The sequence below is a fragment of the Periophthalmus magnuspinnatus genome, chromosome 1, assembly GCF_009829125.3.
Source record: "Periophthalmus magnuspinnatus isolate fPerMag1 chromosome 1, fPerMag1.2.pri, whole genome shotgun sequence".
Classification (NCBI taxonomy): domain Eukaryota; kingdom Metazoa; phylum Chordata; class Actinopteri; order Gobiiformes; family Gobiidae; genus Periophthalmus; species Periophthalmus magnuspinnatus.
The window spans coordinates 10,848,178-10,865,800 of record NC_047126.1 but is presented as its reverse complement, the minus strand read 5'-3'; the positions used below and the strand labels follow the sequence as shown (position 1 = coordinate 10,865,800).

The 17,623-nt window shown below is 40.0% G+C and overlaps 3 protein-coding genes across 3 annotated transcripts; all 3 read left to right on the top strand.

Moving 5' to 3' along the window:
- The first annotated feature begins 598 nt into the window (after positions 1-598).
- LOC117391875 (histone chaperone asf1b-B-like) lies at positions 599-4,306 on the top strand. Its single transcript, XM_033989846.2, has 4 exons — positions 599-897; positions 1,261-1,376; positions 1,526-1,702; positions 3,626-4,306. Exons 1-4 carry the CDS (start codon positions 789-791, stop codon positions 3,821-3,823), a joined length of 600 nt encoding a protein of 199 aa, XP_033845737.1. The 5' UTR covers positions 599-788; the 3' UTR covers positions 3,824-4,306.
- A 563-nt stretch (positions 4,307-4,869) lies between these two features.
- prkacab (protein kinase, cAMP-dependent, catalytic, alpha, genome duplicate b) lies at positions 4,870-11,931 on the top strand. The gene is made up of 11 exons (XM_033989726.2): positions 4,870-5,882; positions 6,377-6,438; positions 6,615-6,743; positions 8,354-8,452; positions 9,573-9,655; positions 10,155-10,281; positions 10,448-10,543; positions 10,620-10,742; positions 10,816-10,875; positions 10,962-11,066; positions 11,142-11,931. Exons 1-11 carry the CDS (start codon positions 5,837-5,839, stop codon positions 11,265-11,267), a joined length of 1,056 nt encoding a protein of 351 aa, XP_033845617.1. The 5' UTR covers positions 4,870-5,836; the 3' UTR covers positions 11,268-11,931.
- A 1,327-nt stretch (positions 11,932-13,258) lies between these two features.
- samd1b (sterile alpha motif domain containing 1b) lies at positions 13,259-16,002 on the top strand. The gene is made up of 5 exons (XM_033975472.2): positions 13,259-14,262; positions 14,903-15,089; positions 15,321-15,405; positions 15,600-15,693; positions 15,786-16,002. The coding sequence occupies exons 1-5, from the start codon at positions 13,363-13,365 to the stop codon at positions 15,927-15,929; spliced, it is 1,410 nt and encodes a 469-aa protein (XP_033831363.1). The 5' UTR covers positions 13,259-13,362; the 3' UTR covers positions 15,930-16,002.
- The last annotated feature ends 1,621 nt before the right edge of the window (positions 16,003-17,623 follow it).

Here is a 17,623-nt window from a genome sequence, read left to right as displayed (position 1 = left end):
AAAATCATGTGTTAACTTCATGAATGTCATTAAACAACACCCATATAAGTAACTACATTACCTGTGTGTATGTTTAATTATATATATATATATATATATATATATATATATATATATATATATATATATATATATATATATATATATATATATATATATATATATATATATATATATATTTTTTTTTTTTTTTTTTTTTTTTTTTTTTTACTACTAAGCACAGAGCAGAGGGTGAAGATATGGGTTAGGTGAAAACAGGAATTTTCCGAGCACTCAAGGCTCAAATGCAGAACAATACAGGATTATTCTAACTTAAATGAATAAATCAAAATTCACCTTTGAGAATGTAACGATGAGGGAACACATGGTTAAAATCTTATAATTGCTATTCAACGTAAGTCCCCGCCTGAAGTAGACCTATACAACACAGAGCCGGTAGGTGGCAGAGGTGAGCCGGTAGGTGGCAGAGGTGAGCCGGTAGGTGGCAGAGGTGAGCCGGTAGGTGGCAGAGGTGAGCCGGTAGGTGGCAGAGGTGAGCCGGGAGCCGTCGGACTCTGCCATAAATAAAGCCGTGGAAGAGTCTCCGTGACGTATTTCCGGCCTGAATAACCCGCGAGGGTTCGTGTTTTGTCGCCGGGCACAGGAGTAGACACATGAAAGTGAACTATTTAGACGGACTTCTAAAAGGGTTTTAAAGGGTTTATAAATATCAACGTGCTGCATATAACACTGAGGTTAACGAGTTGTTTACTGACTGATTCAACGTTGAAGCGCTTCAAGAAATCATCATGGCCAAGGTGCAAGTGCTGAATGTCGCGGTACTGGACAACCCGAGCCCGTTTGGAAATCCCTTTCAGTTTGAGATCACATTTGAGTGCATGGAGGATCTGCCAGAAGGTGGGTTATCATTTAACTTCTCGTCTGAGTTCGACTGATCTTGAACCAATCTTGAGACAAATAAACTTTACGGCGCCAGAGTAGTAACGTTATACACAATTAATTGTATGTGCTTTTGCCAGAATCAGTAGCTGTACGTGCATTTGCTCGAATACTTTTCGACTTTGCTGCTATTTTTGCACATTTAAAATAGCGCTCGCGCGTTTGTGCTTGATGATTCACCTCCTGCTGCTCTCATTGGCTGGCGCATCTCTATGAGAATGGATTCTGATTGGTTGGCTCCTTGGGCGTTGAAATCTTTGTCTAAAATTGATTTTTGTCAAACTTTAGTGACTAACGCTGACATTTTATCCCTCTTGACAGATCTAGAGTGGAAAATCATCTATGTGGGATCAGCAGAGAGTGAGGAGTATGACCAGGTGCTGGACTCAGTCCTGGTGGGCCCAGTGCCAGCTGGACGACACATGTTTGTGTTTCAGGTATGCTACTGTCATAGTCACTAGTGAGAAACAAACTTTATTTCTGGGCTAAAGTTACAGTTGTAATGCATTGTCATACATTATGTGTCCTTATGTAGAATAAAAAAAACACTGCCTTGTCTTGCTCTGATCACTGTTGTGTGTTCTAGGCTGATGCCCCCAACACTGGGCTCATCCCAGAGACTGACGCTGTCGGAGTTACCGTTGCTCTTATCACGTGTACATACCGTGGGCAGGAGTTCATTCGTATTGGTTACTATGTGAATAATGAATATACCGATGTTGAATTAAGAGAAAATCCACCTCTTAAACCAGATTACAACCAGGTAAGACTTTTTGAAAACATCTCAAATCTACAGTACTTTAATGCTGTTTTAAATGTCACTATTATTGCAATGATTCTCTCCTCTACCTACATGTCTGCAAAGATGTTACTGCTTTACCTAGAATGTTCCATACCAAGGCATTAACATGCCTATCTAGTATTAGTTTATTAGAGGAGGAGGTGTGATTGATCAAAAACATGTATTCGTATTCTATGAGGTTCATCTCTCCACAGATCTGACCTGTAACTTGGCCTGGTGGGGTCACATACCAGTCTCCTTGTAGATGGATCATTTTCATTACTGTGGAACATTCCTACTAAAGCAATAACCTCTACATGACGGCTAGCAGGTGGTGGACTCTTCACCAGAAAAGTTCCGTAGTGTCAGTTTATGTCAAAGACAAACTAAGATGAATTATAAAGAAGAGATATTGTGCTTGAGTACATAGTTAGAATCTTTGGAACCCCAGGATCTTTGTTTAATTTGAATATTTTAAATCACAATATGGATCTAAAACTACTTGATAAAAGAAACAAGCTGCTTAGAAACTTGTGTTGCCCAATGGGAGCTGACGTCGCCGTACACGTCATCAGAACAAAGAGCTACACAGTTGTCTGCTCCGTGTTTGGATAGCTGCAGATCACACTAGCAAATGGCAGATTTTTTTTTTTCTTTTAAACCAAAATGGCTACACAATGCTACCAAGTCCTATGCATATCACAGACAAAAAAAATGTAATTGGAGAACAAAGTAAGTACAAAGCAGTGGGCGTGTACTGGTGGCTTAAATATGCAGACATCACTCTAAATACAACTTCAAGAGGGCAAATGAGAAGGGGAAACAAAGTTCTAAAAAGTGAATTTGCATAATGGGTTTGCTTTAATTAATACTAATTGAAATGAGTCCAGTCCACAAAATTCATACCAAACTTTTTGCACACTAAACTGCTGGTGATGGTAAGTGTCTATTGTGGCCACAGCCGCTCTTTGGTAGATTAATGAAACCAAGCCTGCCTGTAGTCTATAATGCACTGTGTAATATTACTTAATTCCTAAGGTAATCTTCTCTTTGGTATCCTACTGTTGCTGTACTTTCAATATTTTTTCTTTGGTACATAACTTCCAGTAGCAATACGCTTACCTGGGTTATATAAACAGGAAATGTGTATTAGGTTTTTTCTCATCTTTATTGATCACAATATCAGATCTTCTTCCTCTTAAAGACGAATGAAAATTACTTATAATTTGATGAATTTACAAGATTTTTAATCTGTGCCATTTAACACAAAATCCTGCTGCCAAAATCCACACTGTTGCAAATTCCAAGATTTCACAGACAGAGGAATGGCTATAGACATGTCATTGACAGTTTGAGAAATTTTAAGAGATTTTAAATGCCCTTGAGAAATTTAAGGCCATTTAAAATCTGATGAAACAAATGATAAAATCTAATATTAAAGAAAATGTGACATTTATTTGTTTCAACTGGCAGTCCATTGACTGCTGAACTGAGATACTCTTTCTCTCACTGCATTTCACCATCATGTAACTGGGAGGTAGGTTAATAATAACAGTAATCAACAAGTCGGTCTGGCATAAAGGACAAAGGCAAAGTGGTACAAAAATTACAAAGCTTTATTTTATGTTATGACCATTTAAGTTATCAATGATTAATGAAACCAAACCTGCCTAACTGCGCTATTGGCTCTTCCAACCACCACCGGTCACTCACACCTCATTCATAATGAACAAGATTGCCAAAGGGCAAAATGGCACTTTACATTTTGCATTGGTCAAAAATGGAATCAAATCACTGACATTTGGGTTGGTGGGTGATTGCTCTGAACCAACCCTAAACTTTAAAACCAAGAGTATATTTAGATTGCAAGTCATGATAAACATTTATTTTTGCATTTCTCTGCAGCTCCAGAGGAATATTTTGGCCTCTAATCCTCGTGTGACTCGCTTCCACATCAACTGGGATGGTTCAGCAGACAAGATGGAGGACAGCGAAAATGTCGACCCATCTCCAAACATAAACTGCATGCTCCCTCCATCATGTGCACCAGGAAAGATGACTGCACTGGGACTGTTGCCAGACAACTCTATGGACTGCATGTAAGAATCACCTGAACTGGACACCAACCTCTTGTGATATTCTTTGCCTTAACCTATGAGATGCATTTAAACCAAAACAGGGTGCCATTTGAAAATAGGCTAAAATTTCTCTCTGGCAGTAGGTTTAAAATGATTGTCACTTAATCCCAAAAGGCATATTATCCATAAAGTAGAGACTCATGGAATGCCGAAAGTCAAACAAATACGCTTGAATTTGAATTCCCTCAAACCTTTGGAAATGGTCCAACTGTAATTGGGCTAAAATATCATACGTGTCAAATCTTGTACTGCAAATGTAACTTTATGCATTAACCAAGGAAATTAATATCTAAGTCAAATAATGCAGCATGTGAGGTTTGTACAGTTACTGTAAATAATCTTTGTCTGTACTGCTTTTGTGTATCTTCAAGTTTTAAAGCCTTCTTTGTTTGTATCTACCCTGACTCTTGGTATACGATTTAATAAAAATTTTTTGTTAAATGTACAACTTTTTGTTTCATCTTTAGCAGTAAGGCACAGTAGCACATGTGCATGCCCAGGCTCACTCTTTCTCCTGCTCTGACTTTTTTTTTCCCAGAGTTTCATTCATAAAACGCTGCAGCATCACTCCTCCATTTTCACTCAGCCTCATGTTGCTAGGTAACTGCAGTACAATGTTGCGGACTGTCTGCTGTCACCATTTTATCTGAAAGCAGCTAACCCTCATACCCTCGCACACTTGTTTACAATATGGGTATAACTATGTTTAAGTAGAATTGATGATTGAAACACCGATATCTAAAATCTGTTCCCCATAAGATACTTGCTATTTTTAAACTTGGAAGCAATCAAAAAGGGACATGCTCAAAACCTATGCACTTCATTTTATTCAAGGATAAAGGCTATTTAGAAGTGGCAGCTTATTTGAACTGGTACATGTCATCGTGTAAGATTTGCCTTCACTTGTTTTTTTGGGGCTGCAGCCTGCCATTTTCTCTGGGATGATTTAAAACCTATTGGTAACCTAGATCTTTAGCATCTTCCCACACAGTGCCACAGTCTTAAAGCCAAGCAGTGTTTTCATCATTGTAAAGTATGTCCTTTTGTTTATAGTGGCCACAGTCTGCGCTGCGCCGCCGTGCGTTAAATTCTAACCAGCATTACTAAAAATAGCCCCTGTTGACGTCACTCGACCAAACGTGTAGCTGTAGCTCGGGGGGTGAATGGGTGGGAAAGAAGTTTTTTTGTTTTTTTTCCTTCATTTTTGCGGTTGTGCACCGCTGCAGACAGCCAATAGAATCAGCTGCTTTCACACGACTCGGATGCTGCAAGCCAATGGAGGAGAGAAACGGGAGAATGGGAGCGGTAGGTCTTGGGGAGGAAAGCCAGTGACGCTCCCCTTGGTTGGCTTGGAGGGAGGCGGGATGTCGCCGTTGTTGATGGACTTCCGTGGCCCAATCAGGGTACTGCGCTTGTTGGTGCCCGTGAGATGCAGCCAATTCGTGCACTTGTCTCGGCGTTAATCAGCTGTGGGTCCGGAGAGTGGGCAGGAGGCTGTGGACTGTAGTTCCGTCATCTTTCGAGGCTACGGGGGACCGATGTTTTATTTCGGCAAATCTCCATCCTTATTCAACCTCACAGGGACAGTGTGTTTGGCTTGATTTGGTTTAAACCGCGGCATCCATAGAAGAGGCGATTGCCCATCAGCGCTGCCGCGGGTTGGGGGCTGGGGAGAGGTGGGGAGCAGGAGCAGAGAAGACGGCTCCTCTGTGCTGGGCGAGCTGCTCTGTCCTGAGATAGACGAGGGCACTACGATACCCTCCAAAGGATTTGGGTCCGCTCCATCCCCGTCTGGCGGCGGCAGAGCATCGGCAGCTGTCTCCTTATTTTCACAGCACCGCGTTGGAGCCGTCCACTACAACTGGATCTAAGGAGCACCCTGCACTGCCACAGATCGGCTTGGAGGGGCCACAGATCGGCTTGGAGGGGCTGCAGCGCGGCCGTCAAGCCTCGGTCCGCCTGTTGACTACTTGTCATCATGGGCAACACGCCCACGGCCAGGAAGGGCAGCGAGATGGAAAGCGGTTGGTAGCCTACAGTATAGACTAAACGGTCAATTTCTAAAAATGGCAGCTCTAACGCTGGATTGTGTCCGTTTCACTATTTGGAGGTCTGTGCATCTAACCCCCGAGCAAGCCTAGTCCTCAAGGCCCAGTGTGATATTACTATTTACAGTGAGGTCTGCGTTAAATATGTAAATACATTTATTCCTTTAATTCCTTCATGCCAAAAGGAGTAAGGCGTGTGCTTCATACAGACATGTAATCCTCCTATTAATCCATCCAAGACAGCAGTGAGCCTCGTGAAGATGGGCTGTCAATATCACGCTTTCTGTGTCTCACATTTCCCCGGCCCACTATGTGTAGTGTCTGTGTCCACTAAGTACCAGTAATGCGCACGACTCATATCTTGGCAGTGTTGGATAGTCAGACCCCCCTTGTTTCAGTTCTGTCGTGTTTTGTTTTGTTTTGTTGTTGTTGCTGCTGTTGTTGTTAATTTTACCCGTTGTTCATTACAGTGAAGGAATTTCTTGCAAAAGCCAAAGAGGATTTCCTCAAGAAGTGGGAGAACCCAGCACAGGTTTGTTTGTCTCATGTCCCCTACTGTAGCTAAATGTCTAGCTTCAGTATAGAGTACAGGCTATACCCAAAACTCAAGTTGCTTTCATTAAAATGTAAAATAACTAAGTATTCACCTCCCATGATTCAGAGCATGTCCTTTTAACCCAGTTTTATTTTGTCTGTTTGCTTATGTAGAATACTGCATGCCTGGAGCAGTTTGAGCGGTTGAAAACACTGGGCACTGGCTCATTTGGTCGTGTGATGCTGGTACGGCACCGTGAAACTGGACAACATTATGCCATGAAGATCCTCAACAAGCAGAAGGTCAGTCAGGGCTATACTCTGGGTGTGTTGAAAGGCACTATATGAATCCAATGCATTATTAATATTAAATGTGGTGTTAGTTCAAATCATGTTTTGGTCTGTTCATACTGCTGTTGCATTCTTGGGCAAGACACTCTGTGAGTGAGTGGTGGTGGTTGCAGGCTCCAATTGCACTCCCTTCTGAATGAATGAATACAGTGTGGTGCTTTGAAAGGCTTGTAAAGTTTGTGAAGATCAATATTAGTGAATAGGCAATTTGATATTAAAATAAGTTAATATATTTTGGACTGGTAGCCAAATATGCAATTTTTTTAAATTATTGAAACAACATTTATTTTGGGACTTGCTTCTGTCTGGTTTAGATGATGAGACCATACACACATATACTTTTTGATATATGCAAATAACCCTGACATGTTACAAATAATGATTAAATGTAATTCTATAGCATTTTAACCTTTCTAGAGGTGGTAATTCAAATGCATGATTACATGGAAATGGAAAGCTAAAACCATACTTTGGAACATATTCCATGGACACAGATGTTTTATGCTATACTGTGGAAGATTATAGCCAAAGGAACAACATTACCATGGAAAGCTGGAGGAGACCCTCCTCCATGTCAAGTAATGGTCATGTTTGTGGAGATCCAAGCCTGTTCATAGTAAGGCCACATGTTTTTCAGTGCAATAAACACACATAACATTGTCTACAAAGTTACATAATGCTCACTCAAGATTTAAATAAATCAAACATATACAATGTATCATTGTTTTAATCAGAAGCTATAGAATTGGGTAAACAGAATTTAAATATATGAAATTTTCAAACTTGATCCCAAAAGCAGTTGACTTATTATCCCACAATGTGCAGATAAATGATTAAAAATGTCATCATCCTTTTACTAAGTCTGTGTGTAGTTATGGTCTGGTCATCTGAATAAACAGGCCCTGAAACACATTCACATGTGTTTTCATTGTGTTTTGTCTCAATTAAACAAAGGGTTAAATCCAGTGGCCTGAAGACAACAGCTGCTTACATTCTCAGGATTTCTGGGGCTTCTCTTTTTGGGGGCAGCATTGGTGCAATAGAGTAACTGTGAACTGACGGGTTGCTGGTTTGTGTCCCACCTCAACACACTGTTTTTATGTTGCAGCCTACTCCAGTCATGGTTAGGCATGTCACAATATTACGTTCTAACATCAACATTTTACAGTGGTTCACAGTTATTGACCAAACAACATAAATCCTCGATTCACATAAATCATTAACAGAACCATTAACCGGATATGACGCGCTTTATAATATTAAACTTTCTTAATGATGACAAACATCCAGAGAGAGCCAGTTTACATTTTATGGAGCGCGCGTTTGACTTGAAATTACTTCTAAAGTGGTCAGGGCAGTGTAGTCTCTCATTTGTCTAGGAGTAGTCCATTGTAGAAAACGTTTCAGAGGGAGTCATCTGGGCAATGTTTTTGTTTGTTTGTTTTTAGTTCTTACGATTATATTGTGACCATCCCTCTATGTAGCTGGCTTAAAACATCCTAAATTCAGTTGGAGTATTGTATTGACTTCATTAGTCTAGTCTAGCTTGCATGTGTTTTCAGGTTGTGAAACTCAAGCAGATTGAGCACACACTGAATGAGAAGAGAATCCTACAGGCCGTCAGCTTTCCGTTCCTTGTGCGCTTGGAATACTCCTTCAAGGTAAGTCTACAGTAATGTGAGTGCATTCATTCTTCACAGCGCACTATATATTTAACAGATGTCACAAACTTTGACTTACACTTGCACAAAAAGGTTACAAAAAATAAAACTCCAGTGAAAATGTATACATCCATAAAGATTTTGAAATAATGCCATTAATGTTACAAAAGAAAATATAAAAATACTAATTGCCCTGATAAAAATATGGAATTAATCATAAACAGTGCTTTACTAGTATCATTACAACTTGTTGAATAATTTTACTAGTATTATGGTAAATAAATTGTAGCTTTAAACATTCTTTATGGGAATATGGGCTGGTTGTAGTGCTTGGTACTGTGTTCCCACTGTAGTTTGCACTTTGCCAAAGGGGCCAATTAAGGTCTTATTTAGGTTAAGCTGTTTAGAAGCACCTTGAATGCCCTGGGATTGAATATTCTGGCCAATTCAAATAAACCTATTAACTAAAAAAATCTGTCCATGTGTTAATCCTGAAACACAAGGAAACTACAACAGCAAATACTACAGAAACCTGATAAACGTGATTAGTTGAATTATCCTGCAATATTAAAATTAAGTGCATGCAATAGATTAAAAAAGTGTTACTTGGTTGAGTGAAAATGCAAGAGGTAAATTATTTTCTCTTTCATGTTAATGCAGAAATTGGTTCCAAAACAATGACAGAAATGCTATGTATCTGTTACCTCAGTGTGGATTACATCCAGTGAATGCATCCATAATGTCCACATGTGACTCAAAGACCTTTTCAGAGATGAATACTCATTCAAGTGCGCAACAAATTTCTCACTGGTTCTACTTAAATACTCTGCTCACATCACAACAAGAAGGTGCCCGGGCCATAGGTGAAATCCTCCAGCTAAGGTAGTCCTGACAGTATACCTTAACCCTAATTCTAAGCAATGATCTGAATCAAATGATCAAACCTACCTGACTGAAACCTTTACTCTATTATTGCTCTGTTACTGCATGAGTGGAGGCAGGTGATTTGATATGGCCAGAAAATAAAGATGAGCAATATTATAATGTTTGTAGCTACAAAGCATGTTTTGTACATTTAGCAACTGTTTTGACTAAATACCAGGTCTGTGTGTCTCTGCAGGACAACACTAACCTTTACATGGTGATGGAGTATGTTCCGGGCGGAGAGATGTTCTCCCATTTACGGCGAATCGGCAGATTTAGGTCAGTGTGTTTGTACAACTGTTAAATCACCGAAAACGTTCAAATATATGCTGAGCATTCTCTGATATGTGTGGATTAAAATGGGTTACAGTTAATAATAAATAACACGTAGCATTTTTAAAGACACTCAAAGACACTTCACAGTTCAAGACAAAAACACAAATGAAACACGAAAGGGTAGTAGGAGCAGTGATTTGAAAAAACTGGTGAGTTTTGTTGGCTTTTCTGAAGCAGGTGAGTGAGTGTGGATGGGCCTCTGGGTGAGGGCAGCAGCAAAGAAGGGCCTCTGTTTATTTGTGGTGGAGGAAAATGGTTAATGCCTAAATTCGACATGATCAACAATTTCTCATACAATGTAATGCATTACTTTTACCTATTACCTTTTACCTATCCTAAGACTGAACTTCTTCTCAATAACATCTTCCATATAAAGTGAGAGTTGCATATTCCCGTTTATGTGAGTTTTAGTCATGATTTAACCTGTGGTTTGTCTTTTTAGTGAGCCTCATGCCCGGTTCTACGCGGCTCAGATCGTTTTGACCTTTGAATACTTGCACGCTCTGGATCTAATATACAGAGACCTGAAACCCGAAAACCTGCTCATTGACCAACAAGGCTATATACAGGTAAAATGAAAGGCACATTTCTATTTCACATTTCTTTAATTTACTTGCATGGTACATTACATGGAAGTTTCTGATTGTTTTGGATGATCATGAACACCACTGACACCACTGCCCCCTAGTGGTTTGTGTGTAATAACAATAGTTTTTGTTGGTTTAATCATCACAGGTGACAGATTTTGGCTTTGCTAAACGTGTAAAGGGCCGGACATGGACCCTGTGTGGTACTCCTGAATATTTAGCTCCAGAGATTATTCTGAGCAAGGTGAGTTTAGATGTCAAAATATATGAGTTTATAAAGTATCGATAATCTAAGGCTGGTATTTCCCGTCCCCTCACAGGGATATAACAAAGCCGTGGACTGGTGGGCGCTCGGGGTCTTGGTTTATGAAATGGCGGCTGGGTACCCCCCTTTCTTTGCTGACCAGCCCATTCAAATATATGAAAAGATTGTATCTGGAAAGGTCAGTCTAAATGTGCAAAGAGTAAAAATATGAATGCATCATGATTACTCATGGTTGATATTTGGTTCTACAGGTGCGTTTCCCCTCTCATTTTAGTTCAGACCTTAAGGATTTACTGAGGAACCTATTACAGGTAATAAAAAATAAGAATGACATTGAAGCTTTCAGTTGTACCTTTTTGAAATGTGAAGAATTTAGAAACACAATCTCTGTGTTCAGGTGGATCTCACAAAACGCTATGGAAACCTGAAAAATGGGGTCAATGACATTAAAGGACACAAGTGGTTTGCGACCACTGACTGGATCGCCATCTACCAGAAAAGGGTGCCTCTAAAAATATCAAACACATTATTATTTTCCTCCATTATTCCTCACTTTTAATACTAAATTGTTGTTTAGGTCGAAGCTCCCTTTGTTCCCAAGTTTAAAGGACCTGGCGACACCAGCAACTTTGACGACTATGAAGAGGAGGAGATCCGTGTGTCCTTCACAGAGAAATGTGGCAAGGAGTTTGCCGAGTTCTAGAGTTTGAGGAGAGATAAAGAAGGAAAGGCAGAGTCCCAGGTACAGCAGGCTGGTCAGGTGGAAGACTTGAGGAGAATGCTCCTTCTCCGATCCACGCAGCACCAGCTTCAAACGGACCATTGGTCATAGAGAAGGCAAAGCAGCCAGGAGACTGATAACCAGCAGTAATAGCTTTTCTGTTCAGCTTTGGTCGTCCATTTTGGTTTTTATTCTGGTTTATTTATGGATCCCTTTATTATGAAGATTAGATTTGTGGAATTTGGCAAGCTCTCTTATTTAGAGAATCCTCCACACACTTGCAACACTTTTCAAGATCTTCCATTTCCTCTTCCTGTCTGCATTACATAGAGAGAAGCTTGGTTATGACTGGAGAATGGTGTTTGCATTTACACTGGAAGATCTGTTTCCATGAGCCACTGCTACCTTGAGCAATCACTGGTCACATTCAGTCCTTCTTTCGCTGAGAAGATGATTTTTGTGCAGAATCTTTAAATTGTGGAATAAAGTCAGATTTTTTTTACCATATCATCTGTCATCACTCGCATAGACATTATGCATAACCCCATTTTGTACTGTAAGAACAGTAGATCCAGTGATGTTGTGTTCAAGTGGAAATGGAGTCTACCATCACACGAAGGTCTCTCAGGTCTGATCAGATAGTTTTATCAAGTCCAAAAGTAAAGGGAAAAGAAGTTTTTAAAAAGTCGCTTCAAATTCACATGTGGAAAATTCACTTGCTGTGTTCTATTTTTTATTTATTTTTTATTTTTTTACTATTTCAACTTTCATTTTATGTTGTATTTGACCAATGACCTTTTTACACTCTTTCTGCTCAGTCTGATCTTTTGCTCCTTTTCTACTCAGGATTGTTTTATGGCATTATGAAGGCTGACCACTATTGTTTGTAGAAACTATAAAATGGAGTATGTGTATGAAGATCTTGTAATTGAAAAGTGACCAACTTGTTTATTTATTTTTATTTTTATTTTTTAATATATATATATATATATAAAGCCTTCATTTCAGGAATGTCATACTTCATTTAGTTTTGTAACAGTGTCCGATGCACCAACCCACCCATAACTATTTCTATTGAATGGGTATAGCACACAGTTATTGTGAAATAGTGTGTATGTAACATTTGTGACATCAGATTTTTGTGGGACAAACAAAAATATGGGACTGTCAAAGATTGATAAGAAAAGGACACACTTCAGCTCAAGATGTTTGTATTTTTTCTCGTTGCTTCTTCTTCAAAGACATTTGTTGCTTGACTTTTGGTCACTTTGAAAGTTGGTAACCAAGTGCATTGCTATCATCTTGTTGCATATGGAAAGGCAATTTACACATTATCCAAAATAGCCAATGGTCATACTATTTAGTTCCACATTTACACTGCCGCTTTACACTTCATCTGAGATTACACTGAAATACTGACATGCACATTACACATTCTTGTTTGTCTTGTTTTTTGTTTTATTTTTTGTCAAGTGGACTTTAATCATCGCGCGATGTTCTGTGTCTCCATGTTTTTGTGGCGACTGAACTTCCTCTGAATAGAGGCACAAAAATACTGACGCACTTTTTAGGGAAACCAGATTCCAGTGTAAAACATTTTAGACAACACAACACTGCAAAGGGAAGTGTCTGAGGTCCTCGTGACTTGAAAACACCAAGTGTAAGATGTGTAAGATTTTGCAACATGAGTGTCATTCCAATAAAGTTGAACTTCTGTCATCGGTTGTACAACAGTGTCTCTTATTTCTAACATGTCAAAGATGTGGAAATAAAAATGTGTCCAATAGCTTGTTGGCACATGTATTAGTCTGCATTTAGCAGTCACTTTTAGTCAAATAAATCAGCAGCTCAAACATTAAACCGAAACAGGAGGCCTACAGTTCATTGGTGGTTTCCACCTTAAATACAAGTGCGTCTACGAAGGCGCCATGATGTTCGTGCCACCTTAAGCGCACATTGCGTCTCTCAAGGCAGACGTCGGCTCCTCATCCTGAGCCGGGGATCGCACTGAGCTTCCCGCTGATCTAGCGTCACTTCTCTAACAAAAGCGAGTTTAGTGAGAACATCGACCACAGCCATGTCTGGGACGGGGCCCAACAAGTACCAGGAGTGGATCCTGGAGACAATAGACTCGCTTCGCTCGAGAAAAGCCCGTCCGGATTTAGAGAGGATTTGCCGAATGGTTCGGAGACGGCACGGGTCAGACCCAGACCAAACCAGGGCAGAACTGGAGAAACTCATCCAATCACAGACTGTGCTTAAAGTTAGCTACAAAGGATCCATTTCGTATCGGAACGCGGCGAAAGTCCTGAGAAAAAGCAGGAAAAGGAGTGAGTTTGCAGCGTCTGTTGATGAGAGTGCACAACCGGAGCATCTGAACCACAGCGGCGACAGCGCGCAAAGCTTCCCTGATCCGGGCCAGAAGGAAGCGCCCGTCGGCCCTAGTGAACCTGAGATCCCGTTGAATTCCGTCTGTGACAGTGCAACACCACGGTGCGCCGCTCATTTAGAAGATCAGGGAACAAGTGTGACCAACACGAGCTACTGCCAGCAGGATGAGTGCAGACAACCGTCCCGTGAGGGACACACTACGTGCACGCACAGCACCAGCTCAACGCCCTGTGGAGAAGATGACTCCAGTGGTGTCAATTGCCCCAACAATAAAACTTGTAATCTCCCCTTACAAAGACATACTCTGTCCACCAAGCCTAAACTTCGTGCTGCCAGCGGCGCACCGAGCGAGGGAACTGTGGCCTCTATCCGCAGTCTGTCGGTGGGTAACGCTGGCCACATGAAGGCGCTCGGAGTCAAAGACGTGCTTAGCTACCTGAGCTGCCAGGAGCACCTCTCGTGTGAGGAAAAGCTCACTGGAGGCAAAGTCAATGTGGTCGTGGAGCGGGGCCGGCTGCGCTGGATGCGCTGCGGAGAAATCTCTCTCCCTTTGGGTGCAGCGCTCGAGGCGAGCGTTGGAGGGAAGGTGAGGTTTATTTACATTCAGACGTGTGTCCATCTTTTTTCCTCTGATAAAACTGAAAGTACATGGAAACGTGCACGTGGCTTTGCTCAGCTTAGAGCCGAAGCGAATTCGTGTTACAGGAGCGGCTCTCACACTCACGCTATTCATAAGCGAGAAAACCACGACCAAGTCTGTGTGGGGTTGGATTTGTTCCACAGCACCCAAAACATTGAAATCAATAGAATATAACAGCACAGGTTGTCGTTGTTGTTGTTGTTGTTGTTGTTGTTGTCGTCGTCGTTGTTGTTGTTGTTGTTGTTGTTGTTGTTGTTGTTGTTGTTGTTGTTGTTGTTGTTGTTGTTGTTGTTGTTGTTGTTGTTGTTGCTGTTGTTGCTGCTGCTGTTTTTAAAACGTCTGGTTGCATTTTTGTGAGCCTTGTTTGATTCGTATCTGGCGCTCGCTGTTCGTGCCATTAAATCCTTTGTATGACACTGTGCTCCCTTTTGATTATGGTACAGCTCTTCGTCGTCGCGTATTTCAACTCCATGTGGCTTACAATAATCTTTTGTTTTATTTTGTTAACAGATAGTATTAGAGAAAAGGGTCTTGGAAAAATGTTTTACTTTATTCTGATCTAATACTGAAATGCTGTCTGTTACAGCAGAAGAATGATCCTACACAAACTACAGGTGAGGAGGAGAGGGGGCTGGATCCTCACGAGGAGCAAATGGAGGAGGACATTTCACAAAGTTGTAAAGAGTGTTCAAGTTCTCCTGTAGTCATGACAAAAACAACAGAAGCTGAGGATGCTGAGGTCCAGACCACATCACAGCAGCACTTGATCAAAGGTGAGTATCCATGTCTTTATTGCGGGCGTGTATGCAGTTGTTCTGTGTGTGATACAAAACAACTGTATGCTATTCCACATTCACAATAGCTGCTTTAATAGGAAAATATCATATAATTATTATATTATTGTATTATGTTTTGTATTACTATATGTAATTTTCTTTTTGGCTATATAAAATGCTACCTACATCTCATTCCATCTTCTCTATGTTTTCTCGTGTGACTTATAGGCAAGCCTTTTCCAGATTCTTATCTCCTTACACCCAACGCCTCCCCCACAGACTCGGGTTTGGATGAACCGGGATTAAGTGTAGAGTGAGTTATTTTTCATTTTTTTATCCAAAGCCAGGGGTCCATTTAGTCTTAAACTGTAATTTACCAGGATGCGTCACACTTATTTTTGGAGTTGCTTGTGGTTGATCCGATTCTTGTAGTGTGAGAATACTATTTTCATTTAATGCAACCAATCTGTGGAGTTTACAAAATTTGGATTAATCACTGTGCCATAGGTCCCTGAACCCCATAGATTGGAGCATGTCGGATGTGGTCAGTTATTTCACTGCAGCAGGGTTCCCAGAGCAGGCTGCTGCATTTAGGACACAGGTGAGAACCACTCCTCTTTAAATCCACAAGAGGGCAGCACACACAATTGAATTTAACTCCACGGTACACACTCAACGCTCTTTTTCATTTAGGAAATAGATGGGAAATCCCTACTCCTCATGCAGCGCAGTGATGTTTTGACTGGCCTCTCGATCAAACTGGGTCCAGCTCTCAAGATTTACGAGCACCATGTTAAAGCTCTGCAGAAAATACACTTTGAGGTGGAGGAGCTCTGAAGCATGAGCACACGGGTCCTCCATTACCCCTGTATGAAATGAAAACTGACTCAATAAATGGGACTTCAAGGGTAACATATAACGTTGTTTTTTGTTTAACAGACAATTCTCATTGAAATACAAGGTCCTTCATGAGACTGTTTATTGATGTTATTGTTTATATGGCCCTATTTCACAATGCAGGTTGAACTAACCCTGAGTTTGACTCCTAACTCAGGTTTCGAGCAGAGTTTGACCACTCAGAATTTATTTATTTTGAGTTTAGCTGAGGAGAGAAGCCACAATCCATGATGAATCCTCAGAAATTAGGATTCACCATGGTAATAGTAACCAGGGGAGGCGTCCATTTTAGACAGGAAGTCATGTGACTAAATGTTAAGTACTTTAATGAATAGTGTGATGTATTAAAATACATTATATTTTTTACATTTACTTTAACTGGCTATTTTACAGTTTTAAAGTATTTTTACACAGCAGCAGTTTGCACATGTAGGACTTAAAAGTTAGATAAATATTTGAGGATTTGGAGTGTAAGTGAGTAGTAACATAAACTAACATAAACTCTTCTTAATGTGACATTAAATATGTTTATTCAAGTAAGGCAACAATTCAGGTCACAACTCAATTCACTGATCTGCTTGCTTGAAGCTGATAAACCAAACACATTTAACAAGTTATCATGAGCAGGAAATTGTGTTGAATTAAAAATTTGAAATTTAAATAAAATGTATAAAAGTGGAAAATAAATTCATTTTATAAAGTAAAATGCATTATTGCATGTATTAAACCTTTAACTGTCCCTATATCGGTCAAACTCAAACTTAGAGGATTAAACCTGCTCTGGACCAGGTCAGGTTTACAGAGTGAGTTACCATGGTGACTGACTCAGGGTTTAGGTTTACTCTCTGTGAAAATGAAAACTCTGAGTTAAGCTCTCAACAAACAAAGTCTGAGTTTGGCCCAAACCTGCTTCTTGAAACAGGGCCGATGTCGTCATTGCATTTTTTATTTTATTTTTTAAATAATTGAGCTACTTTTGGATACAACACCAGCATTTTGGACCTTAAGAGAACCCTCACATCACATGGCCCAATCAATTTCATTCCATTTAGGATGGCCACCCCTCTTTGTTTCACACAGTGATTCACATTGATTTGAGGTTTTATACCAGATGCCAAAACTGTATAACTATCTTCTTGTAGCTGAACAATCATTTCATAAGAAGTAATGTGCAAAAATATTCCTTGTAAATACTTTTCTACCTCTTTTTTCCATCGTCATGTTAATTTACTGTATACAGTCATAAAATTGTTTATACATAAAATGTTTTTTCTAATATCTTGTCCAAAGGAATATGTCTAAACGTCTAATGTCAACATAATGATGAATTAATAAAAACAATCACAATAATAGTAATTAATTTGGAATCCTGCAAGTACTCCTAGTTCTAAGACTCTAAGCATATCATTCTACACCAACATGACCTGTGACCTTTACCCCCTAAAATAAGGGCTTTGCATGCAGATTTTCTACACCTGAAGAAAACTTGGGTAATGACTCTTTATTTAGCCTTATTAAAACATGAACAAAGACTTGATTCATAATGAACAAATGGAATAATAAAACCTAGGTAACTGGAGTTAGGGTTAGGATTAGGAGTTAAGGTTAGGAGTTAGGATTAGAAATTAGGGTTA

What these genes read in the sequence shown, in the direction of transcription:
- LOC117391875 (XM_033989846.2), top strand. Translation starts at nt 789, where the DNA reads ATGGCCAAGGTGCAAGTGCTGAATGTCGCGGTACTGGACAACCCGAGC. An exon ending in CATGGAGGATCTGCCAGAAG is followed by an intron (nt 898 to 1,260) that starts GTGGGTTATCAT and finishes CCCTCTTGACAG; the next exon opens with ATCTAGAGTGGAAAATCATC. An exon ending in GACACATGTTTGTGTTTCAG is followed by an intron (nt 1,377 to 1,525) that starts GTATGCTACTGT and finishes TGTGTGTTCTAG; the next exon opens with GCTGATGCCCCCAACACTGG.
- prkacab (XM_033989726.2), top strand. Translation starts at nt 5,837, where the DNA reads ATGGGCAACACGCCCACGGCCAGGAAGGGCAGCGAGATGGAAAGCG. An exon ending in GCTTGGAATACTCCTTCAAG is followed by an intron (nt 8,453 to 9,572) that starts GTAAGTCTACAG and finishes GTGTCTCTGCAG; the next exon opens with GACAACACTAACCTTTACAT. An exon ending in TACTGAGGAACCTATTACAG is followed by an intron (nt 10,876 to 10,961) that starts GTAATAAAAAAT and finishes CTCTGTGTTCAG; the next exon opens with GTGGATCTCACAAAACGCTA.
- samd1b (XM_033975472.2), top strand. Translation starts at nt 13,363, where the DNA reads ATGTCTGGGACGGGGCCCAACAAGTACCAGGAGTGGATCCTGGAGACA. An exon ending in AGGCGAGCGTTGGAGGGAAG is followed by an intron (nt 14,263 to 14,902) that starts GTGAGGTTTATT and finishes TGTCTGTTACAG; the next exon opens with CAGAAGAATGATCCTACACA. An exon ending in GAACCGGGATTAAGTGTAGA is followed by an intron (nt 15,406 to 15,599) that starts GTGAGTTATTTT and finishes ACTGTGCCATAG; the next exon opens with GTCCCTGAACCCCATAGATT.